General features: G+C 42.6%; 1 protein-coding gene across 4 annotated transcripts in view; it reads right to left on the minus strand.

Annotated features, from left to right (window-relative positions):
* The window catches only part of drosha (drosha ribonuclease III), a 139,231-nt gene that overhangs the window by 22,300 nt on the left and 91,287 nt on the right, over positions 1-25,644 (minus strand). For all 4 annotated transcript variants that reach the window (XM_026180200.1, XM_026180202.1, XM_026180199.1 and 1 more), the window contains 5 exons: positions 23,229-23,273; positions 17,442-17,599; positions 7,776-7,881; positions 6,474-6,615; positions 1,494-1,576 (listed from right to left, as the gene is read on the minus strand). In XM_026180200.1, coding sequence (XP_026035985.1) covers positions 1,494-1,576; positions 6,474-6,615; positions 7,776-7,881; positions 17,442-17,599; positions 23,229-23,273 — 534 coding nt within the window. The remainder of the gene's footprint in view (positions 1-1,493; positions 1,577-6,473; positions 6,616-7,775; positions 7,882-17,441; positions 17,600-23,228; positions 23,274-25,644) is intronic.

Genomic DNA, 25,644 nt, shown 5'->3' on the forward strand with positions numbered 1-25,644 from the left:
ACTATCTCTCTTCACCCACTCATTTCAAAGAATCAGAAACAATGAAAATGAACTGCAGTTACAACCGTTCTCCTTCACTCCTTCATGCTTTTATTTCATTCCTGCCATCTCCAAGCTTTTACCCCCTTTTGGACTTATTTGCGCTCTCTCTGACTGGCTCTCCATCTATGACTTGGCGGTGAGCACAAATCACAGGCTACTTAAGACAAAAGCCAATCCCCGGCCAGAAATAAAGAGCGTCTGGGAGTCTCCCAGGTGTGCAGCTCTGATACATTTCTCTTATCCAAGGGGGACTTCTAAAAGCCCTTCCATTAACAGGGAAGCAGCCTTGTCATAAAAAGGCAGACTTTGAATCCAGAACTGTCTGCTCCTATTAATTTTCTACAAAGAGTGCTTCTGCTTCTCTCTCGCTTTGCAGCTCCCTCGCAGCCCCTCCATCTCTACTGTTCTTGCTTTCGTGCTTTGCTTCCCCTTCTTCCTCCTTTCCGGTTTTCCTCTCTCCGGGGGGCATCCACACTCCTTTCGCTGAAGGCTGAGAAATTTGGCTGCAGCTTATAGCCTACCTCTTGTACATTTCGAGTGCGGTGATGCATTCACTCTCATGCAAACACCTTAACATGCATAATGGAGGGAAGAAGAAAAAAAACTGCGAACATAAGGAAAGGATTTATGTTCCCGGTTTTGCTTCTCTATTTCCATCTAAATTGGATGAAGCAGCACAGTTTGCAACACTGTGGTTTCCAGAGGGCTATGTAAGGAGACATGCTGGCTGTTTCACAACTTTTCTCTTGGAAGTGGAAATGAGGTGCTCTCTTGCAGCGACCATGACGCAAAGCTCAGCTCCTCTAGAGCTGGGGATTCTCCCTGGAGAGGCACACCAAGACAGCAATTAGCATGGCATATCAGACCGCTGCAGCAGCTTCACAAGGAGAGGTCCGCGCTGTGTGGGAAACTCGTACACGAGCACGCGTGTGTGTACGGACACCCGGTTTCAGTTTGTCTTTTCACTGCAGCAGCGGTAATAAAGGGAAAAACAGAGCTCTTCTATCTAAACTTAGACTTGAGCACTTAAGGATATAATGCCCGTCCCTTCCTAACGCGCATCTTGCCATTGAAGTTTTGACTGAAGCCTACTTATTCAGCTCTCGCAACACTCCAGAAGTGGATACCGTCAGCAACTTCAAGCACTTCTCGGATCAATAGAAAAACACAGACGACTAACATTAACAAGCCAATGCATGCATCCCAACGCCGTTGAGATTCCCATTAAAGATGACTAAAATAGCCACCCAAGCCGCCATTGTGAGAGGCATTCAAAAGCCAAGCACCACTTCAGGCCTCACGTCGATGCTAGTGCCATTAGGGCCCTGCCATTAGCTCCCCTCCTCATCATCTCCCCCCGGTTCGCTCGTTCCCCGTCTCTCTCTTAGGTGCTCGGCTCAGCAGCTCATTGATCAGGTGCGAGCGGTGAACAGCTATCAATAGGGACTCACCTTCAGTCGAGGGAAAAAGCAGACGTTCATGAATGTGTGCACGTACTCCAGGTCTTTATCAATGTAGAGAGCTGCGATGAAAGCTGCGAAAACAAAAGAGACAGAACGCCTTTTTAAACGAGAAAAAAAAGGAGGTGGGTGCTTTGCTTTGTTTAACAATCAGCTCCATTTCTGCTTCTGTAGTAAATAAAACATTAACAAAGACCAGAAGAGAGACCCGAGCAGCGGCCTCCCTCGGCGAGGGACGTGATGTTAATGTTAACAATTGGAAAAGATGGCTCTGTAGCCGACTGTCCTTTTCTATCACACAGGAAATTGGAACTACAAGGGCCACACAGAGTTCAGAGAAACATGTCATATATAAGATAAAATTGTATGTCAAGCTGAATAAATAACTGGCGGCCTAACTGCTCTGAGAACAAAAAAAACCAAAAAACCGAAATGTAAGCAGAAGGTGCTGGGTGTCATCTTCATCTCATGGCTGTCCCTTTGTTTTCCCCTTCCATTAGATGCCACTGCATTCACTCATCCCTGTGACTAAGACAGTGGGACATGAGAGAGAAATAATAGGTAATATATTTCAGGAGGCCAGTGAGGGCCCGCTGTAGCTGCAGGGCACAACTGTTCATATACAGAAGAGCTGCACTCATCTCCAGCGCTGCCCCGCGTCCTCTTCCCGTGTCATCAACTCTGCTCCGCTGCAAACTTTTGAGGGATGATTTGAAAGGCAAATGATATGAAGCCCTGTGTTGTTTTGTGATTCATGCATTATGGTCTGTCTATTGAACGCTGGCCTGAAAAACATTAGTGCTTTTTAGTCTTTTTTTCCTCATTTAATCTACCAAACTGGAATGGCTCATTTTCTATTCCCTTTGTATCACAGTTCCTGTCCCTGCCTGCTCCCCCTGTTGGCCCAATGTGGACCGCAAAAGGTCTCCTCCAATTCTCCGTTTCCATTCTCCTCTGCATGCAAATCCCTGCGCTCATGTTCAGCTTACACCTTCCTATAGTTCACCATGAACTTCCTTTAATTGCAGGATTGAAATCAAGTGAATGTTATCTCTAGCTTAATTTATCGGATTTGATGTACACCTAGGTGCTTGAGGGTTGAGGGACATTTATATGTGATAGGTAGGCAATGAAAAAAAACTCGAGATCTGCCAGAACAATCTGTTACAGCCCAATCAATACTGGAATTTATTAAGGGCCAAACCCTCGCAGATAAGCTGATCTGAACACCAGCTCACGTCAGCTTATAAAGTGTTTTATTTAAGCTCCTCAGGCCTGTCTGTGCAAGCCGCTCAGCAACCCCCCTTGAGTAGGGCTGTATCGGGTATCAACCATAATCAAATTTAGTGATCAATTTAATTAAAAATACAGTGAATCTGCCTCACTGTCGTTTTATTTGGCATCTTCATTTATAACTTGTATGACAGACATGTATATTTCTGACTGCTGGCTTGATTTTTAAACGAGAGCTTAATGTTAGTGCACTTGAAGAGGCCTTTGTTTATTTCATCTTCTTATCTCCGCCCCCCACTGGGCGCTATTGTGGGTGGAAAATTCTGCTGTGTGTGCGGAGATCATGACGCAAAGCGGAGAAGACAAGAATGAACTATTTAAAACACAGAAAACAGACTGGATGAGTTAGGAGAACTATAGGTCTGAAGTAAAGAAGTAAAGAGCCGTGCAGATGTTATATATCTGTTTGGACTGACATCCGTCCACTTATGTTAATTACTTACAATAAAGCCAAATCATTTATCGTACAGTATGTCAACATGTAAGTGTCTCATCATGCTGGAAGTGAGAAATAAACTCTTTTCCCTGCGTGTTGTGGAGTTTTTCCTGTGTTTGGGGCACACATTGTACATTACAGTGGGTGGATAATGGGTACATGTTAACCTCCTCTGCCTCCCACACAGGTGGTGCTATCGGTCATCAGCGATCGTCCAGAGGGACAATAGGATGATCGGACTGTGGAGCACAATGCCCAACTCACCCTCCACCCCAGGTTCTCTATTTGAAGAACCACATCTACTGTCATGAATGCTCTGCTCCTGTTTTCCATGGATGTCTGTGGAGGTCCCGTCCCCCAAAACAGCGCCGCACCACCAAATTTAAGTTGCTGCAGGTAGAATAACAATCCTCTTACTGTTTAATGATATGCACTTGTGCTACTATATCATACGAGTTTAGTATGTATATGTAGAAAATGACATTTTACATGTGAAAAAATAAATCTGTCAGCGTAATGCAGTGGGAGGACAGTATCGAGCACCACAGAGAGACAGCTTCTTAATGGCCTCCAGCATATATTTCCCATACAGTAATGGCATGTTTCCAATAAGTTACTATGGGCTGATTTATTTGCCTAGTTGCTTGTTGGCTGTTTCCTGGTTGTGATGGAGAGCGGCCTAGAAAAGGGCCATGGATTTCTAATTCGCTTGTCAGAAAAGAGTCTCAAAAGCACCGGTGACACGGGCTGATCCCTGACAGGCTTCCCACCCACAAACTCTACCAGATGAGTTTGACAGAACAACAGAAGTACCACCCTGATGGACTGAACTCTCCTCACTGTGGCAGCACCCCTGTTTACACCTTAAAGAGCAGGTAAAATTAACATAGGTCCTTATCACCAGAGCCACAGTAACAAGACTAAAATGCACAAATATGACCAAAATCATGAAAAACAGGTGGTCCAACACTAATTATATTGTACTCGTACTCATTATAATTTATACATACTAAAATAGATTTGAATGACAGTGGCAGGTGCTGCCTACTCACTGCCAGTGCCCTGGGGCACATTATTTTTCACTTCTTTGTTATTTCTATTTTTCTGTTTAGCTAATCATTAAAAACAAACTCACTCTCTTTGTGTAAACAGCAAAGAGACAAAAGCACAAACCCACCACTTTTGAAGCACATATATTGGCTGTATTTTCAGCATTTTAATCTTTAGTTATGAGACACGCTGTCATGTGTGGTGTCAGTATCCATTTCCTGGTCATTTCCACATAGAATCCAGTTGCACATCGTGGGGATTAACTGCCCACTGCCACTGATAATAACCAGAAATACCAAAATGTCCATTAAAGCAGGAGCAGAAAAATCCAACTAGACAATTCACCGATTGTTTTATGCTTAGCTGTGGCCCCATAAACATTGCAGCGAACACAAAAATAGCTGCCATGGTAAGAAAACTATTATCTATAATACTGCAAGTAATATGGCTTGTTATGGATATGTATGAATGAAGTAGTGGGCCATATCTAAGAGACAGAAAGCCATCTCTCTAACAGACTGAAGAGCACAGTGATATTACAAACTCCATGTCTGGAAAAGACTTTATATTGGTGGTGCTATTTAAGCTGCTTTGCATCCCACCTATACCCCAGCAGCAGGCCAAGTGGGGTAATCCAGACATTCAGCAACAGTTTCCAGACTTTCCCAAGCCAGATGAAATATATCATATTTCCAGCGGGTTTGGGTCCTCCCAGAAATCCTCCAAAGCAGCAGTTCCCAACCTTTTTTGCACCACGGACCGGTTTATGTCTGACAATAGTCTCACGGACCGGACTTTAAGGTATCGCAAATAAATACAACAAAATAAAACCGGTACCCCAAAAAAAGAAGATTTATTCCTAACACATGGGAAAAGACCTAGGCAAACCGAGTTAACGATAAAAACAATAAAAACCATAAAAAATAATTTCCCCCAGGGATCAATAAAGTATTCTGATTCTGATTCTGAAATTTCACACCCGAGCTTCAACTCTCGGGGCCTGGTACCAGTCCATGGGTTGGGGACCGCTGCTCCAAAGGGAAGTGCACAGGAAGCATCCTAAGCAGAAGCTTGAGTCGCCTCAACTGACTCTTTTCAACAGAAAAGAGAAGTGCGTCTACTGTGACCTGCTATGGCAATGGTGTCCAATCCCAGGCCTCAAGGGCTGGTGTCCTACAGGCTTTAGATGTGTCCTTGATCCATCACAGCTGATTTAAATGGCTAAATTACCTCCTCAACATGTCTTGAAGTTCTCCAGACGTCTGGTAATGAACTAATCATTTGATTCAGGTGTGTGGACCCAGGGTGAGATCTAAAACCTGCAGGACACCGGCCCTCGAGGCCTGGAGTTGGCCAAGCCTGTTTGCTAAGCCTATTCCACCATTTTTCAGCAGAGAGTCATGCCCTCAGATTGCAGGTATACTGACTCTTATCATGGCTGCAAAAGATTCCAGTGCATTTAAAGGTTGAAGGCCAAGCTCTGATGAAGATAATGAAAAACAAAACGAAACAGGATTGGTTTTTTTTAGGTTCTCGAGATAGATGGACAGGATCAGCCCCCTCCTACCTAGGGCTGATCCTGTCTATGAATATCACAAACAGGATAGGATATAAGGGGGAGTCCTAGAGGAGTCTGACACTCACTGTAAATATGCTTGACTTTATGCCAGAAAGAGCTCTAACTTTGGTTATACAAGAACCTGATGGGCTATAAAAATGTAATTTTGGGAGTGCGGTCATAAACCTCGTCATGTAGACCTGGTGGTCAAACTCCCATGACCCATCCAGACTGCAGTTCTGATGAATCCAGTGATATTGCATACATTTATTGTACTGCAAGTCACATACTGGTAAAAAACAAAAGTCTTATTAAGCCTGCAGAACCACAAGCCAATTAATAGCTCATTAATTATGAGAAAATCTAGCAGCAGGAAGATTAAAAAAAGCCCAAAATAAAAACTACAGCGGCACACAGGGAGCATTTTCCAGCCTCTTAAGCAGAGAAGTGACTTTGTTTGACATCCACCACAGAGCGAACAAAGAAATCAATAATGTTACACCATGCTGCCATCTTAAACTGCACATTCTGGAGAGACATACAAGAAAAGGAGTCGGGTCTATAAAAGTCTATAAAGACGGTCTTTCTAGTCATTTTAGATTTGCAGAGATGAATCAAAGAGCTGGGAACCTACACTCCAACAAGTCGGCCAGAGTCTTGGTCCGCAGCGCGACTGGACGTTTGGTTTTGTCGTTGGTGATGGCGAACTCCTGCATTCCCAGCTCCTCGGCCACTTTGGCCTGCGTGCGGTTGTTTACCAGGGAGCTACGGAGGAGCTGCGGGCGAACAAACAGAGGATCGCATTTTAAAGTCCGCCTGTCAGAACACTGGAAACACCAGAGTAAGATCCACACTGCAGAAGTACACAGGAACATCAAAATGGAAGGGAAACATGAAATAATTCATCAAAGACAGACATGGTTACGCTGAATAAATGTTTCAGGGTGATTGCACGTTAGTCTGTTAAATATTGCATTGTGACTTGGAGCTGAGCGCCTTTACAATATGTTAGATTGGTTGAAGTACATTTAAGTCCCTAAAAGGAAAAACAAAAACACTTTAAATATAGCTACAAGATGTGGAAAAGAGCAAATGGAATGCAATATGACTGAATGTGTCTTGCTGTGATATGCCCTCCTTAACAGTACACACGCAATCACAATTGGAGCCACAGAAACACGCACTAGTTGAATGGGCACTTTTTCTTCCTCCCGATTTGAAATCCATTTCAGATGTACCCCGTCTTGACTCTTGGGCATTGCTGGAGCTTTCAGTCTCTAAACCAAAGCTCGCTGGATGCTTTTACAAAAATTACGTCATGAAATATCCATAAAAAATAAAATAAAAAAATAACTGCAGAGGTTCTTATTCAGTTTTTAGACCAGCTCGATCCTTGCAGCCTCCAGCAGTGGGGTCCTCTGAAGAGAAGTGCTGATGCTCGACTAAAAAGACGGCGCCGCAATGCTGTTTGACGCCGTCGGAAAATGGACTTGCGTGTTCAAAGTGTGATCATTTGCTTTGTACCTGTGGTACAAGCCGTGCAGGTTCGCGCACACGCGACTTTATTTTTCAGACACTTGACAGCTTTTGCAAAAATGTGCCAACAAAGATGTGTTGCTGAAAACCACTGAACAGTTCCGTCTCATGACAATACCCATCACGAGGAGTACAGTAAACATACAGGCACAGCATGAGGGGGGGTGAGTGGAAGAGAGCTGTGGAAGCAAAAAGGTAAAAAAAAAGAAAAAGAGGAAGATCACAGATTTATGAGAAGGGAAGAAGGTGGGGAAAGAAATATCACCCCTCAAATGATGTAAAAGGCAGGAGACGGTGGAATAAAGACCAAACACGGGTGTAAAAGAGGAAGATGTGAGAAGTACATGGCTGCAGGTGGAAAAAAAGCCTTAGGGGAGTGTTTTAAGTGATTTGATCTTACTGTTAAATGTCCTTCATGGTGGTCAGGAAAGTGGATGAAGAGATATTCTGTGGCTACCAGCTGCATGATGGAGTCTCCCAGGAACTCCATCCTCTGGTTGTGGCCCCTGGATAAGAAAAATAAAGGAACAGCGAGTGGGGTAAACAGAGGCGAGGCATGGAGAGAAAACACAAGGTTACCGAAGGATAATGTGGGGAATGAAACGATATGTGGGATGGGAGGAGGGTTAAAAAAAAAGGGGGAACAGGGAGCGTTTCACATGAGGTCATTCATGTACACATCAATGGGGCATGAAAGGCATCGCGCTCTCTCGACAAATCTACCGAGCTTTTAGTCTTTTAACAGAAACGGCAAAGTCGGCTGATGTACATTTCATGGGTGGCCTCTGGGAACAGCTGCACTGACAGGGTGTGTGACAAGTCGGAAGCAGCCTGAAGTAGCAGGCCCTCATGAAGAAATCCTTCAGCTTTGATTGCAATTCAAATTTAAAGGTACGAAGAAGAAAAAAGAAAGAAAAGAAAAATTCTGGTGCACCTGCAGGAGAGCCTGTCAAAATCCTAAGCCTACAAAAGGCAGCAACTGTGCGCGCAGCTTTAGAGAACATCTTTTAACCCTCCAACAATTCCTGGAAAAAGCTCATGGCAGCACTGTGATACTGTACATCAGCTCCCTGCCTTTCTCCACTACCAGTGAAAAGCAGGGAGGATACTGTAACTCCCCGCACAGTGTTAGACAGGGCAGGACGAGAGGGGTGTGAGGGGGGGTACGCAACTGCTGTTGCTGCTGTAATGGTCATTAATTAAACAGAATTATAGATTAGCATTGCAGATGTGGGCTGGTGCCATGCCAGGCAGGCAGGAAGCGTCGGGTAGGGTGGGCGTGAGCTAGCGCCATGCAAGCAGGGAGGTATATTCAGCAGCAGAGCGCATATCCATCTATAGCTAAGAGCTCCACGCAGGAGGGGAAGTCTGAAGATGAGAGAGGAAGATACAGAGGGAGAAGATGAGGAGGTGGTTGACATCAAAGAGAGAAAAAGGCCAAAGTTTATTGTCCAATTTTTAGCGCTTCTGCCTTTTATGAGCTGCCGCCAAAGAGATCTGAGGTTAAAACAGAGCGAAACTGCAGTTAAAGCATATTAAGCAGAAATGTGTCCGTCTAGATTTTTGATTAAAGTCTTCATTTGTTTTTTCTTTGTTCTTTTGACCAATTGTTTATCTCGGGGCGGCTGTGGTTCAGCAGGCAGAGCTGGCCGCCTGCCAATCGGAAGGTCGGTGGCTCAATCCTCGGCTCCTCCAGAACATATATCAAAGTGTTCCTGGGCAAGATACAGAGTCTGTGTGTCTTTGTGTGTGCGCAAGATAGTTAGAAAGCACTCAAAGGCATGGAATAAAGTGCTGCGCGAACGTGTGTGAATGGATGAAATCGGCTTTGAGTGCTCAGGTAGAGTAAAAGTGCACTATATAAGTACCGGCCCGTTTACCATTTACAATGAAAAATATACACTAGAACTGTTGAACTGGACCGACAGTTCTAAAACTCAATGCATCAGAAAAGTATTATCAAGTGTCATCCTTTTAAAAACGATCGTACAGTGTTGAAGTTTTCGCTAAGCCTTTACACCTGTGTAGTTGGCTTTGGGTGTAATTATAAAGTTATGTCCACAAAATAAGTGACGACCACACGTGATTTCAATTTCTCCCCTTCAAGGTAGCCTTCCAGCATGGCTGTTAATTTCCAATCACACCCTGGAAGTTGTTTTGTCACCACATGCACTTGTGACTCAATATGTCTGGGATCTTATCCAGTGCGCCCAAACAATTTTAATTTCAGTTTGTGGATGTAAAAAAGAAAAAAAAAACCCTTTCAGTGCACTTGGTGCCAACAGTTCAGGTTTGTGGTTTTCTGGATGTTAAAGTAGAATTTTGGAACGATTCGGTCACGACTTCACGGTGCACAACCCCGTGAATGTCAAACAAAATGGTGAGCATGCTCTTGGTTGCACTCCAGACTTAATGCATTTCCTTTGAGCTTGAACACTGAAGGCTGCTGTTTGGTTATTGAGTTGTAGCCAGAAACCCAGATCTCAGCATCGCTGATGATCCTTGACATGAAAGTTTGGTCAGTTTAACAGAAAAGGCTCTCGGAGGCCTGTGGTGAATTTCAAGTAGTAAACAAACTACTTTCAGGAAGAGAGTTAATATTAGCAGCCATGCTGGAAGCACTCTACAGGTGCACAAGGAGAGAAACTCATCCAAACTTAAATCCACCCAAGTGGGTCTCTCCTAATGGCCCACCTAAGAATGAACGGCGACTGGGCCCGGACCTGCCTCGTAGAAACCCGTCTTGACAGATGACAATTTTTTTTTAATCAGTTCTAAAAACTGCTTTTGTGTCCACTGTGAAAGTTTTGTTGCTGCTCTTTTGTTTTAGCTGTTATGTGTATTGTTATTTCTTTTATTATTTGACTTGATGATGGCAGAAGCATAAGAAGTAGGAGTGCTAACTTCAAACTACAACACCAGCATAATGTTGCCGTCTTCACGTTTAATCGATTTTCCTCGTAACTCTTTATATTAATTTTACTTGTCACTCAAACTCCTCTTAAATATTTAGATGTTTAATACAAGAAAGAAGAAACCGATTTGAATTGTTGCGCACTCAAAGATCACAGAACAGTTGATACACCAAGAACTTTTTGATATCACTGTGTATTCGAGGCCCAGGACAGAGCTTCATTAGGAGTGAAGGGACACTGCCTAATGCAGACTCCACATTAAAAATAATCACAGAGCGTCTTAATGAAAAGGCTCTGCTTCATGAGAGCGTGGAGAACTGAGGTTGGGAAAAGCAGGGGGACAAGGGGAGGGGAACAAAGACCAGAGATCAGTCAGTTTTCATCCTGCACCTCAGCACTGTACATGTGCACACGTGTGGTAAAAGGCTCAAAATCTATCACGTATACCGTTTGAGAGCTGAGTAAAACCGGGGATGCCAGAAAGAATGTGGTGGATAGGAGACGATTGAAAAGGTGTAGTGTGAGCTAATTTCACATCCAATAGGAGGCAGAGCGGGAAGGCAAAGAGGGGAGTGACAGTGAGAGATGAAACGAAAAAAAGGCAAGAGATGGGGGGAAAAAGAAGAGATAGAGTAGGTCAAAGAGGAATGCGTCGCCGTGTGAAGCGGCACAAAGAGCCATCCCTTATTCACTTCAACAGCAGAGGCACAATGCTCCAGTAAGGTGGGGGAAATTGAAGTAAAGTGTGGAGCCAAGGTCTTTATTCGCCTTTGACTTTGATCTAAAATACCTTTAACAGGCCCTCTGAAGAGGCGGCGACAGGCTGCCCGCTCCAAAAAGGGGCAAGTGCACCATTTTTAAAGCCTATTTTTCTCTTTTTAGGGAAATAATGTTCTTGTTTCATATGTGCATGCTTGTGTAAGCTTCAGATGTGTAATCGCCAACTACTTTTGACAAAGTTTTGCTTTAGTTGGGGGAAACTGGAGCGGTCACTTTGGACTCCGAACGTAAGGAAACAGTGATTTTAGGCAACCGGGAAAAAAAAAGGGGGGGAAACCATTTGCACCGCATGAAAAGAGCAGTTTTAATTTAAAATGACTCTCTGACAGAAAGAAATCTCAGGGTCTCCTCTAGCAAAGCTGCACTGAACAGAAAATGAAGCTGGAATTAGATTTATATAAAAGCTTAATTTACAAACTATTTAATAAACTATGTAATGTAACAGGCTGAAAGCTTGCATTATTTGAGCTCATCTTATTCAATCTCACGGTCAGGAAATTCTTTATAGGAGATCATGCAAGTGGAATTCTATTTGCTTAAAGAGTGGTCACTGCTCAATGTTATTTTCTAATTTCTATTTTCAAACTAAAGTAAACTGCAAATTCCTATTACGCGTTGGCTTACATCCATCACATACATACACAGTGAATGCTTAAACATAAACACTTCTCAAAGTATCTAAAGCCGAGAGGTTTTGTAAAACCCACATCAACATATACATAGGCTACGTTCACACTGCAGGTCTTAATGCTCAATTCCGATTTTTTGATCAAATCCGATTTTTTTGTCTGCTCGTTCACACTACAAATAAAATGCGACAGCAAACGCGCTCTAGTGTGAACGCTCAAAGCGGCCCGCATGCGCAAAAGAAGACGTCACACACAACGCGCTCTGTTTAGACCAAGAACAAACAGTATTGTTTGACTGATGGCCCTTAATATAAAGACTTCAGACTTCAATTTTTGCTTTAAGTTATTTTGTTATTTACATAATAATGTAAATAACCTAACAATGATCCTTATTACTGTTTAAGAGAGGAGCGGTGCTTCAAAGGATAGCTGCAGATTTCTGTCAGAATCTGCAGATTATACAGTACAAATAAAATGTTCACATTTCTCCAACGTTGTCTTCCCAACAGTTTCACTGATATCTACACGGGATGGCCAGGAAGCGTTCGCGATGTCTTCTCGGGCGCTGATAATTGGCGTCTGTCTTGTGTCAGTGACGTAAAAGACGGATTTAATGCAACATGACCGTTCAAACAGCAGTCGCTTTCTAAAACATCGGATATGTATTGGATTCAGTACCACATACGAAAGTGACCCAGGTCGGATTTGAAAATATCGGATTTGTGCCGTTTGCACTGTCATACCATGATCGGATATGGGTCGCATAGGGTCAAAAAAAAAAAAAAAAAATCGGATTTGATGCGCTTTCGCCTCCAGTGTGAGCGTAGCCTTAGGTCCATAGTTTTTGGGTAAAGGCACAATTTGGGTGAAGTTGCCTCGGTGCACACCACCATTTTAACCCAGGCAATCAAGATGTGATTGAAGTGCCTCTTTAATGCAAGGAGCTCAAGGAAAGTATTGCAGAAATTACAGCCAATTTTAGACACACTCCCCATTTTTCTTAAGGCTGAAAAGCACCTGGACACTTCACTGACGACCACTTTTATGGTCATGCAAGGCCTTTTCAACTTTTTCCATTAAAAATCAAGCAGATTAAAGATTTGCAGTTCGTTTGGTAGTTTCTAACTGGAAATCTAAAATATGATGTCTAAAGAGACGAGGCCTTAATTAGACTGAAAAAACAAAGTAAACTTATGAGAGAGGCGGCAAAAACAACAGGAGTGGTTAAATCAGCAATCTGATGAAGGGCTGAAGAGAACGAAGGTACTGGCCGGCTCAGCAACACCAGTGCCTTTGACTTAAACCGGCACTGGTCGAAGAAAAAAGTAGAAATATTTAAGTATGAGAGAGATGAGGACTTATTTCAGTTAATTCAATCTTTTTTTTTTAAAACGCCAAAGAGCTCACAGCATTGTTTTGGGAGGGGAAAACCCCTCATAGATGTGTTGTTAGCCACTGGATGAGGCAAGTGACGTCAAACGTCACGCTACAAACCTTAACACAAGTCCTGAAAGAATATTCGACAAAGTTCGGAGACCTTTTAGAGCTCATGGACTCATGACTCATGGATAACATTCAGTGTTTGGCTGGTTATTCTGAGAGTTTCTTCTCTGTTTTCTTTTTGTGTTTTCTTTCTAGTTTACTGCTGATATTAATGCTTTTAAGATGATAACAAAGCTTTTGTTGAACAAGGTGTTCTGGATTCAGACTGCTCTAAACAGTCAGCTTTGTTTACTCCTGGGTCCGTGTGCCCTCGATGAGATCCATGAAATGGTCATCTCTGGCGCACAGCTCCGGCTGTGAGCACAGCAACCCGAATCTTTTGTTTATAAAGGGCAGCCAATCAAAACTAAGCTAGTCTAACGGGCGGGCAGACAGGAGCTGCACCAGCTTGCTTCAGAGAGTTGATGAATCGAGTTCTTGAATCAAGGCCCAGCATAAGATGAAGGATTATTTTTAATAAAATATTGTAAATTGCATTTGTGAATCATGCAAAGCTGTCCAAGTCCAACAATAAAACTGTGAAACTGGAAATGAGCATAACAGGCCCCCTTTATTAGATAATCTGCAGTGATTAGAGGTCCGAGAATAAAGCGGCAAAGAAGCTTCTCTGTACTTTATACATTTCTCTGCTTTTCACAGCAGCCTGAATCACAAATATTTCATTCACTAATTTCCTTTAACTTTCAATTTTAACCTAAAACTACCGTATAAAATATAAATGCACATATAAATGTTTCAAATGCCTTCTTTTCAAAGCTGTACAGTGAAACGTGCTCTCATTGAACAAACACTGAACATGAAGAAAAAGCCGGACCCCGTTTCATCCTTTTTCCCTAACAGTGAGATTCTTGCAACACACCCAGCTCTTCCGCTGTGAGAGGAGACAGGAAGCTCATCGCCTGGGGGCCGCAGCTCTCCATTACTGCTGTCTGATGCTAGCCTCCGGTCTCCGCCGCATCAAGACACCATCAGCTCCCACCCCTGCATCTTGCACTGTCTTCTCCTTCTAGGTCAGCTTGTCCTGGGTCACTCCCGTCTCCTCATCTTCGGCCTACCTTTTCGCGTGACCCTCCTTTCCATTTTCTGACCTTATTCTTGTCTCTATCACGACAGCCTGACCCACTTTGGTATAACCTTTGGTCCTTATGGGCAGCCATTGCTCAGTTCCAGCTTTCAAGTCAGTCGGCTCTATTTAGGTCAACATGCCTTTGGCTACTAATGAGCTACTGAACATAAATTACCCTGAAAATATATTAATTTGCTCGTTTTTGCTCCAGGAAAAGCAACAATACAATTCAGTGAAATAAAAAATACATTTGTTTAAAATTGCCACCCCTGCATTTTTTATTTATTTATTTGTTTTTAAACGTGAGGTCACCAAATTGGAAACTATAATTGGGATCAACCTTGAGTTGGAAAGTCCTTAAAGTGAAGCTCAGTAGGAGACAAACCTCTGGACCTCTAATCAACTTTGACCCTGACTGGAGAGATATTTGACATTTAAGTGATGGATTAGAACATGCACAGCAGTGTGTGTGTGTGCGTGGATGTAATCCACACATGCACACTCACAAACGCACACAGAGCAATGTCCTAGTCCAAATCTAAGCAAGCAATTACAGAGTGCAGCCTGCCAATAAGATATCAGAGGTGTGCTGCCAAGGCTAATTTGCTTTAGCTGTCAAACTCACTAGTGTGTTGTTTGGTGGAGCTCAGAAGTGAGTTAAGCTTCAGTTGCAAATAACCCTCTCATAGTCTGAATCAGAAACACCTCAAATTGGAGTGAACGGTCTCATTAGCGGAAACATTTTGCTATGAAAATTGCAATCTTTTCAGCCTTTCATGTGACGAGTAAACGAGCGCAGCTACACAATAACGACGAGTTTGTTTCGGGCAGACCCGGCTGCTCTCTTCCCGATCAATTTTTAAGTCGTCCTTGTAGAAGTTTGTAACTTTACTGACTATTGAACAGATGTCAAAACAGAAGGGGAAAAAAATTCCAGTGTTCCAATGTCAGTGATAAATCACAGCAGCACTGCAGAGAAACACTGTAATTAATAGAAAAAGGGGAAAAAAGCAAACTTACACCTTAGAGTTAGTATATGTTTTATTGTATGTAGTTTAATGCTCATGTTTAGATCAATATGTTGTGTTTGAAACCTGCAACATTCATAGAGTTAAATAATCTTTACCGTTTAAGCCATTTTAACCTCTTTTTTTTTTTTTTTTAATGCAACTTTCTTCTGATTGGCTGCCACTAAGCTTGAACAGCAGGTAGGTGGGACTGTTGTGTTTAAAGTCAGGTCTGTGTGCCTGAAACATGGAGCATGGGCAAATAGTTCAAAAATGACACTAAGTTCTCACATATCTCAAAGGAAACTGTCACGAGGTTACGGAAAGGAAGGAAGGAGAATTTTTGACAACTCAGGAAAAGAGAAACTCAGTTATCAGAGAATCCAACTGTTCTCACATTAATCCCCTTACCAGTGTGTCCAGCAGACAGCCTACAAAGTAATCTGTTCTTATTCTTTCTAGCTCGAGAGATGATCCAACATAACTCCTTTCCTTTAAGATTCCCATGACCAAAGTCAAATTCCCTCCATCCATAACTTATCCAGGAGAATTCACCCAGCTTTTACGACTGCCACGCAGACACTTCCGGATCACTTCACCCAGTTAGGAACCTTCCAAAGCGAAATTGACTATTAGACTGCAAAGCCAATTCAGAAGTGTGCCTTAAGCCTGCATTCTCTGAACCTAATCTCCACCTGCAGAAGATTCTGTTAACTAGTCCACAGTGGAGAGCAGGAGCAGGACGACTGACACCAGCTGCAGTGCTGGAGTTGAAGTGCATCCAACCATGGGACGAGATCCTCTCTAAGGAAGCAGCTGAATGATCTAGAAGACTGCTACAGTAACAACCTGGCAAAAGAACCAGGCGACAGGGCACTGGATCTCAAACTGTGGGGCGGTGCAGCCACTCTCAAAAAATCATAATCATGATTATTTTGGTTAAATGTCCTATTATACAACTTTTTTTCCCCCAACTGAATACTTCAGTTAAAAAAATCTAATTAAATGAAATAAAAAAGGTAGAGGTGGTGGAGCGTGGAAAGTTAGGGTTTAATCAGGGAGTGTGTTTGACTTTAAAGCCTCATATAAAGTCTCATAAAAGCAACCTCAAGTCCCAACCGGCCTGCCTCCATCACGAGATGTCGGTTTAATGCAAACGGGCGGCAACAGCAGCCTCGGTTTAAGCGACATAAAACCCAGGCTGAGTAACGCTGTCACGTGTTACTGAAAGCCTGAGAGACGCTGAGCGATCCAGAGACACAAACAGCTTCGGTCAATTTTTTCAGTGTTTTCACAGAATCAGGAAATCCAGAGTCTGAGGAAAAACGCATCGCTGTACAGGAAACCCAAGGGAAAAAAAAAACAACTTTTTCCAGGTTATTTTGTTTTCATTTATACTGGAAGCGAAATTGAAATTAGAATCTATTTGCCCAGCTGGAGAAGGAGCAAAGGACAAGGTGTCCCTTAGTTTCTCAGATTCAGCCCTCAATTGTGTGGAGTAAACATATTACTTTCTGAAAAAGGGTCTTTTGTGTAACAGTGTTATACATATATAAATATATATGACAAAGTAAATACGGACAAGCAAAAAGCTTTAAATGAGAATCCAGGAGTTCACAGGGTGGACAGTGAAATAAGACATGAATCAAATCTCCTTTTTCCCATGTGACAGCAGGGTTATGGCCTCACAGGTACCACAGACTACAAACACGAGGACTTCACAGTCCCCTGGGCCTCACTCTTGGCTGTGAAACCCTCGGATTAGGCTTTGTGCCAACAAACAAACCAAAAAAAAGAGCCATCTTTCACTAAGGTACTTTGAACATGACATTCAAGACATCATTTGTTACAGAAGCAGCTTTACCGACGGCGAGAACATGTATAAGCTGCAGGGGGTAAACATAATGATGATGTGGGAGGAGGCGGCTGCCGCATTCACAACAGATACAACAATTTAAAATGCTCAACATATAAAACTCCCAGCATTTCAGATTATATTATACATTATAATGCATCATGCCTCATCACCTCTGAAGGGAGCGGCAGATAAAAGTCTGGCTATTTCTGCAGCATCCCTGCAAATTGCATCTGGCCTGCTAGCGCCACACTTTGCATTTTAATTGGCCGTAACTCTATTATCCACAAACAAACAGCGGAGGTACTTACAGGGTGAGGTGGTTAAAGCCCACGGTCCTTAAGGTGAAGGCTCTGGCCAGCAGGCGCACATGTGTGAACAAAACTCCGATAGACTCCTCGAATTGGGTCAGTTTTTGGAGGACCGGCGACGTCTCAATCAGCTGCCTGTCTGTCTGCGGCTCCTGTACCTGGAAAAGGACAAAGATCGCAACAAAGGAGGTTTGCTGACGAGATATGGGGCCCTGAAAGAGCTCTGGTCATTATAGATATAACAAAAACAGACAGAATGCCAGCACTCGCTGAAATCTGTTGTTCCTGTTTAGGATGATGGCTGTGGCAACAATAAACAAGACGTCTATTTATCAGTGAGTTCCAGCACTTGGTCTGTTTTGACCCTTCCAAGGCTACGTACGTGTGCCAGATCACTTTTCAATATTTGTACCCGACACACTCCTACTCATCTTTTATAGATCTGAGACTAGCCAGAGCCAACATTTAGTGAGTAGCAATTTTTCAGTGTTTACTTTTTGGCGAGTCCTTAGACCAGGTAAAGAGAGAGCTTAGTGCTAGAGCGCACGGTGATTATGCTAAATTACAGACTGCTTCCAGGGTGCTAACAGTTTGGGAAAGACCCTCCTTTGCTTCTACATAATAACATATCCTCAAACACAAAACCAGTCTGTGTGTTTTTGTTGTTTTTCTTTCAGTGTTTTGATTGAAGAGGAAGAACCTGAATCCCCTGCACACACCCCTGACCTAAACTCTGTCAGTGCTGCACCTCACTGTTGCTCTAGCAAACGGGAAATTCTCTCGCACTGACATCACTCAGAGTTAGGGTGACTGTGTTTAATGTGAACGTCCACCACTGTAACAGGATATACACTCAGCAGCCAACCAGGTTCAACTCCTGTCTTCTAACGCCGCTAACGTGGTCTGATATGATTATCGTCGTCGAGAGGGTAGGGTTGGGGTTTTGCCCGCAGTGCACCCTGCTTCATAAGATCACGAAGCTGAAATCATCTCAAACTGGTTTCTTGAACACAACGATGTATTCAAATGCCCTCCACAGTCACCGGAGCTTAATCCAGGAGTGCCCCACCTGTGGGATGTGGTGGAGCAGGCGTATGACATCATGGATGGAAATGACTCTGGTTAAATCTAATATCAGGCAAAAAACCTGATATTAGGAAGGTGTCCCTAACAAAGTGGCCAGTGAGTGTATTTGACAGAAAAAACAAGCGGTAAAGCTCTATTGGCAGTTTTGTATTCAACTTGTTTTTAAGTAGAAATAATGTTCAGTATTTTTAGTGTTATTACATTTTTTGAGTAATGTTTTGTGTTTTGTTGTACTTTATTTATATTTTTGCTTATTTTTATCCAGCACTTTCTTACCTTTTCAGTTACTTATGTATTATATTTATCTTTTTTTACAAGGTATTTTATTACCACTGTTGACCTGTTTTAATTTTTGATACTTCATTTACTCCATTTAAATCATAATTTTGACGCACTGTATTCATTTTATTGAGCTGTTCTTTATTTAACTCAATTCATTTTGGGTTATTTTTAACGTTTTGGCTAATGTACTGCAGGAATTTCCCAACTTCTGGGCATAAATACGTAAAGAAATAAATATGAAATTTTCTGAATAAAATTTGATACGTAGTTATGAATAATGTGCTCGCGTTTGATGCGCCTAATCGCTTTTCGCTGTTAAATCTACTCTTTTGCCCTTGCATATACGTTTTGTAATTCATTTTAAAAATGTGCTCTTTGCTTTGGGATATCTCACAGCCCTGAATATGTATCTAGTAACAGCCAGCAAGACCACTTCAAGGATGCTTGAATAACACACCAAAGAGAAACTTGCTCAATGAAGTCGTTCTGCATAAGAGTGTCAGATAAATTCAGTAAATGAGATGAACCTCTGCAGTATGCGCTGCTTTAGGGCCTGTTTAGAGTGTGTGTTTTTCCTCCGACTCAAAACAAACTCAGATGATCTGGAGCAGATGGAATCTCTTAGTCATTAAGTTTTAAGTCAAACAGCTCCCTTTCCCCACCACTCTCTGTAAATCTGATGATTCCCACAGTCAATTAATATCTCTGGTGACTCAGTGGTACTGTAAATGCGCTGGCTTGTTATGTGAGCCTACTTGTGACTGTGATGAGACTTGAAAGAGCGGTTTTCAGTTGTGTAAATCGCTATAGATTATGCTTTTAACATTAGCTCCAGGGCTTGGTGAGTTCAGAGGTAGATGGGTCCACGGCTCTCTTTAGCTACAGCATTTCCTCTCGTCTGTGCTCATTACAAAGAACATATGAAGAAAGAAGAGGAAGAAATGATATGCAAAGAAAATGTGTACACGCATGTTTGTTAAATCAACAGATATCCTTATGGGTGCATTAATTAGGCTGCTAGAATGAACTAATTGGTCTCTGCGTGGTGCAACTGTTAGCTTGACCAAGACATCTTTTCCACAGAAAACAGAAACATTGAGACGTGGACACTCAAAGGGAACGCATGCACATTCACTTGACCTTGTTAGTTTGCTCTATTTTACACTACGAAGTACCCTGAAAATAAGAATAAAGAATACACGCAAGGCTCTCAGAGGCAAGATAGCCACTTTCTTCATTTTCCAGCACTTTCTTTTGTCTGCGTTTTCGTGATGGAATGACAAGTAAACAGCGCTCTCAAAGTCTCCCATGTCGAGCCGCTGCACAGAGCAGAGATGTATTTTTAAACTCAGTATTTTAATTGGAGTGCTGCCGGTAATGTCATGGTTCCATCTTCCAGTGTGTCCTAAGAAACATTTCACTCCTGCCTTTTTTGCTCGTTCTGTTAATTAACGAAAGGCGTGTAAATGTCATGCATCGCAACTAACGACATCTGACGAGTTCAGCACTCATAGACGCGAGCTTATCCTTCAGGGGAAATGGCCAGCAGCAAGGCTTCAAACGAAGTGAAGAGGAGACAGAAAAAAAGAAGAATCAACAGCAGTTTTGAAAAAAGATGGGGGAAAAAAAACATGTTTGAAATGGCTTCAAAGCATCACTTTCAGCTCAGTCCAGACAGAAAGCAGAATCAGAGCCCAGGTCTTCTGAGGCCAAAAAAAATAAATAAAATAAAATAAAAAAAATCCAGACTCTCATGTATCTCCTCAATAAACTAAAGGAGGAATTTGGCAATCCAAACTCAGTGTAAATGATGTTCTGGTAAATTATTCTGGAGAGCTGGAGGTGATGATGTGCTGGTGTGAATCAAGGAAAAAGGAAGGAGCGCAGAGTGATCCGCAGTATTCTGTAGGGTGAGGCTGCTGCAGGGTAGTGTATGCGTCTATGACAAAGATCTGTGTACGCACAATTACACACACCACCTCCAGCTGCCATCACCGTCGCCTCAAACCTCATTAAGGTAGCTTCTCTCATCTCTGCCCTGTCATCCCTCTCTTGGTCGGGGGGGAGGCTGGCACACCTTGTTACCTTTCAACAGCAGATTTAGGCAATAGAGGCTCAGTTAGAAGCAGAGAGCACGAACATGTCTGTGTAGATACTCAGTCACTCAGGTCATGACGGTCGTGTGCTTCGGTCAAAGGCGACAGGACTTCTTTTAGGTTCTTGAAGACATTTTAACTTTCATCCAAGAGGCTTCATCAGTGCTGATGAGAAGTTAATTTAACCCCTAGTGGGGCTGTCACCTCAGAGGTGGCACCAACACGCCTGGACTGGCCTACGACACCAAAATAGATTTAAATCTCAAGGGACGTCCTGGTTAAATAAAGGTTTAATTAAACCTTTATTTAAAGACCCAAAAAATATATTTAAAAAATCCAAATAAAAGTAATTAAACTCGTATTTCTTGGCAGCATTTTTTAAGCAATGGCCGTGAATTTCTCATCCATGCTTCCTTCCTTTTCTCATGGCCTGCTTTCAAATATTGGTCTTCTGTTAGGCTCAAAATTAGCTTGTTTTCTCCCCTTCTTCTTTCACTCGAGCCATAGTCCATGTCTCAGGGTAAAAAACATTTATCAACTCCATTATCGCAGCCCAAGCATTTATTTATTTAAATCAATGTTTTTCCAAAGAAAATGCTTTGGAAATGAGGCCTCACAGCAGGAGCGTTCTCCAGATAGGTTAATGCTATCTATGTCAGCACAGGTCACTCTTGCAAAGATGTGCCTTTTCTTCGGCTTCTGATTCTGACACTTCTTTTCCAGTTTCTTCTGATGGAAATTCTCCTACTTTCTGCCTTTAGGAGTGCATACCTTTCTCTTAGAATATCCCTCGTTTCTCCATGATCCACTTCAAGGTCTACAGACCAATCGGCAACCTCCAATCGCTAGGGAACAATGAGTATTTCCCAACAGCTTGGCTGGAGGTTCCTGGCCATGTCTAGGTGAGATTGCTGCGGTCACATGTTGTTTGTATTGAACTGCGTAACTGGAGCTTGAGCGGCTGCTTCACAGTTCCTGCCAGCAACCTGCAACAACCGCTCGTCAACATTTGTCCCTGGGGAGCACTCTTTGATGGGGGTTGTCAACAGGTCTCTCGGCATGGGCGATTGTAGCTTTAAATGCACGCGGTGATATAAACTTTTCCTCAGGGTGAGAACTTTCTGCACATATTTGAGAATGAGGCCTAATCTTCCAATTCCAAGATTATATGCTTAAATACATAAACAATTAAAGGGTAAATACAGCTTAGATCACATCACGGTTCAGGGTGCTTTCAAGCTACCGAGAGGCTGACACAATTTAGTCAGGTCTTATCCCACTGGCAGAGGACCACCCAGAGGAAACCTCTGCAATGCACAGTGTGTGGTAATGAGACTACTCAAGCACACTGTGGAGGAACCAACCGAACCACAGAGCCATAGCAGGACTGACCCAAGAGCTCCACCCTGCCCACATTAACTGCTGCCACCGCCTGTGCAGCTCACCAGGAAAACAGGCTGCTGGGTACACAGTGGGTTTAGTCTGAGCACTGAACAAGATCAACAAAAAACATCCAGGCTCTCTGTGGATCTTTGGGATAACAAATACAGGGTTGAGGAGGCTAAGATATATAAAAAAAAAACCCAAACATATGTTGTAGGTAAACAAAAAAGCACAATGTTATTTTTTGGGGGGGCAAAAGCAGGATGTGTAAAAATGTACATACGCAGCAAGATGAAGAGAATAAAGCGCTTAAAGACGACTCGGCATACACACAAAGAAACACTTTCTCCTCGCAAACACATCAGAGAGAAGGATGCCTGACGGTCCCTGGAGGCCCCATGTGATTCGGGACTGTAATCCTGTTATGGCATCTTTGATCTCTTCTTCCAAATCCTAATTTCAAACAAACACTGTTGACATGTTTAATGTTTCTGGGCAGATCATGCAAAGCAAAGAGCAGCAGAACGGAGAGAGACTGAAGAGACGGATGATGGAGAAAGGATGAGGAGGGGGGGAAACGGGGGGGATGATGTGGCAAAGAGAAAAGGCAAGAGAGACTGAGTAAGTGAAAAAGCGGATTAGGGTCTCAACCAAAATGGAGAGCATCGAGACAAGGGAACAGAACAATAGAAACTAGTGGAAGGCTACCGGGAGCCTTGTGACAGCCATAAAGAGCTCAGTCAGCCTCAGGCAAAATACCCAACAGCTTGCCCACCTCTGTTACCGACACACACGAGAAGAAGAAGAAAAATAACACGCACATTTAGACGAGAAAACTTCAAAGATTCGCGAAGGCTTTTGTGTCTTGGGGGTGAGGTGAGTTTTAATGAGAGGTACCCAGACAAAATAAACATCAATAATAAAACATATCTCTCCTAACCTGCAGGGGGTGTGGTGGGTAGTTGAGCCAGACCTCCCGCAGATCCTGTGAAGACAAACAGAGAAGGGAACAGAGATGAAGAGTCAGGGGGAAGAAATTAGCGCATTTCCCCTTGGCATGAGGGTCATCCTGTTAATGAATATAATTCATTAACACTACAAATAAACACAGCGAATCATTAAAAGTAGCAAAAGAACCCAAAATGAATATTCAAAAATAGCGCATTCTTTATAGATGAAGGGTTATTTCGGCTTCAGATTGGTTGGTTTTGAACATTACAAAAGCTTCCCGGGCACAATATACTACCTCTCACACCGCTTTCCTTCACTGTGAATAGGAACCCAACCTTCAAACGATTTTTCTGCAACTACTTCTTTTGTTGCATTTTACCATGCATTTTCTGTAGCACTTGAACTTGAATATTTTTAAGCCTATGTGCACACGTGTATGTGTGGACTCTGTTAAGAGAAACAGAGTGTTGTAAACCACCTGATTTGGACAGATGTACAGAAAATGAGTCAGAGAGTGAGTTGTCTATAAAAGCCACTTGATTTCCAAAGCAGCGAGTGTGCCTAACGAGGAAGAGACTCCCTCTGAAACGTGACGCTGACAAATCAGTTCACACGTAGGAACTATTAGCGCTATTAGCATTATTAAGAGTAACCTCCAATGAAGTCAACGCAAAGTGGCAAAAACAGATTGTTCCTCTAGTGGCCACTAGAGGCTCTCTCCAAATGTGAGTCAACACACACATTAAAAAGACACATTTACAACCTGCTACAAAATACAGTTTAAAGGTTCAATAACCCACCTTGTAAGAGCTCTGGGGATAATTATTTTTATTACTCATTTTTAGTCATTAAACTGGAGTGCTTCACTGTGTGTGTTTTGTGTGCGTTGTTGGAGCCTTTTGGAGTGTTTTAATGGACTACGTGAGTAATATTATCGCCTTCTATCTGGTGCAGATCAACCTAGAAGTTCTTGCTTCAGTTTTGGTGAAATTCTAGAGCTTTATTAGTGTTCTCCTTCAGCGGACTCAAACTTTTTTTGCGCCACGGACCGGTTTAATGTCAGACAATATTTTCATGGACCGGCCTTCAAGGTGTCGCGGATAAATACAACAAAATAAAGTGATAGGAGCAAGACAAAAACTGTGGTATTTGGTAAATATAATAATAATAAATGTGAATTCACTGTGTAATTCTGTAACTTTATTAGCAGCGTCCTCCGGAAATGCACCAACAACATTGAGAGTAACATCCTCCTCTCTGCCACTTAACGCTCTCTGGTCGCTATGGTAACGTGGAAACATTTCTTTCAAAATAAGACACACAACTATAACAAGGGGAAAAGACCCAGGGAAACAGAGTTAACGATAAAAACCATGAAAACCTCAAGATTTCACACCTGAGCCTCAACTCTCACGGCCCGGCTGGTACCAAACGGTCCGTGGCCCGGGGGTCAGCGGTCCCACGCTGTTCTACTTAATTAGTAATTAGCCTATATGTGTGACTGTGTGATCCACCCTTGCAATTTATGAAAGGCAGCTAATGTCCACTGATAAATTAGCACTTTAGTCTTTCATCCATATAAAGCAACATCTGACTCTAAAACAATTAAAAATCACCAAATGCTAACACTGAAGCTTCAAAATGTGGAGCCCAAAACCAATGGGTGTTGTCACAGAGGCTAATGGCACTAAAAAGATATTCATATGCGTTACTGGAACGTAATTATTGATGCGTCTTTGTCACCGATTATTAATTATGTATGTCACTTTAATAATGCAACAGGAGACGAGTTTAATTACCTAAACACTGGTGGGTAGTTTTATCTCAATAACACACCATAGCAGACTACGAAAGTTTAATTTTAAACTTAACTGTAAAATAATAAGCAAGTAAAGCTTAAAAATAATGCATTGAGCAGCTTACGTCTCAACTTTTGTGCATATTTTGAGATGACAAGATAATGTGTACTAAGCATAGAAATGACAGGTCCTGTGAAAATGTACCATTTGACTTTCTCTTTTAGCCTTGACAGCTCACTCCGCTGACATCCAAAGATTGTGTTGTAGTTTCTCAACATTAAAATTAAATGTAACGCTCGACGATGATGCGTTGATAAGGCGGTGACTCTAGTAGCGCACCACACAAGGCTCTATGTAGGAAACTCCTTGTCCAAGTGCTTTCAGGTGCCATCAGTGAGCGATGGTGAAAGAAAATAGATAATTTTCAGGCCCAGAAGTCTGCATATCGACCTTGCACAGTCAAGTAAGGTGGTGCTTGTAAAAAGGTTGGTTGTGATGTGGATTTGAGCAGAAGGTGAGGGGTGTTTGCGGGTGGAGTATTGGTGGGATTTAGCTTTTAGAGGAGCGTTTCCTCTGGAGACGCACACTAGCAGCGCTGGACTTTTG

The sequence above is a fragment of the Astatotilapia calliptera genome, chromosome 9 (assembly GCF_900246225.1).
Source record: "Astatotilapia calliptera chromosome 9, fAstCal1.2, whole genome shotgun sequence".
In the NCBI taxonomy this organism is placed as follows: Eukaryota; Metazoa; Chordata; class Actinopteri; order Cichliformes; family Cichlidae; genus Astatotilapia; species Astatotilapia calliptera.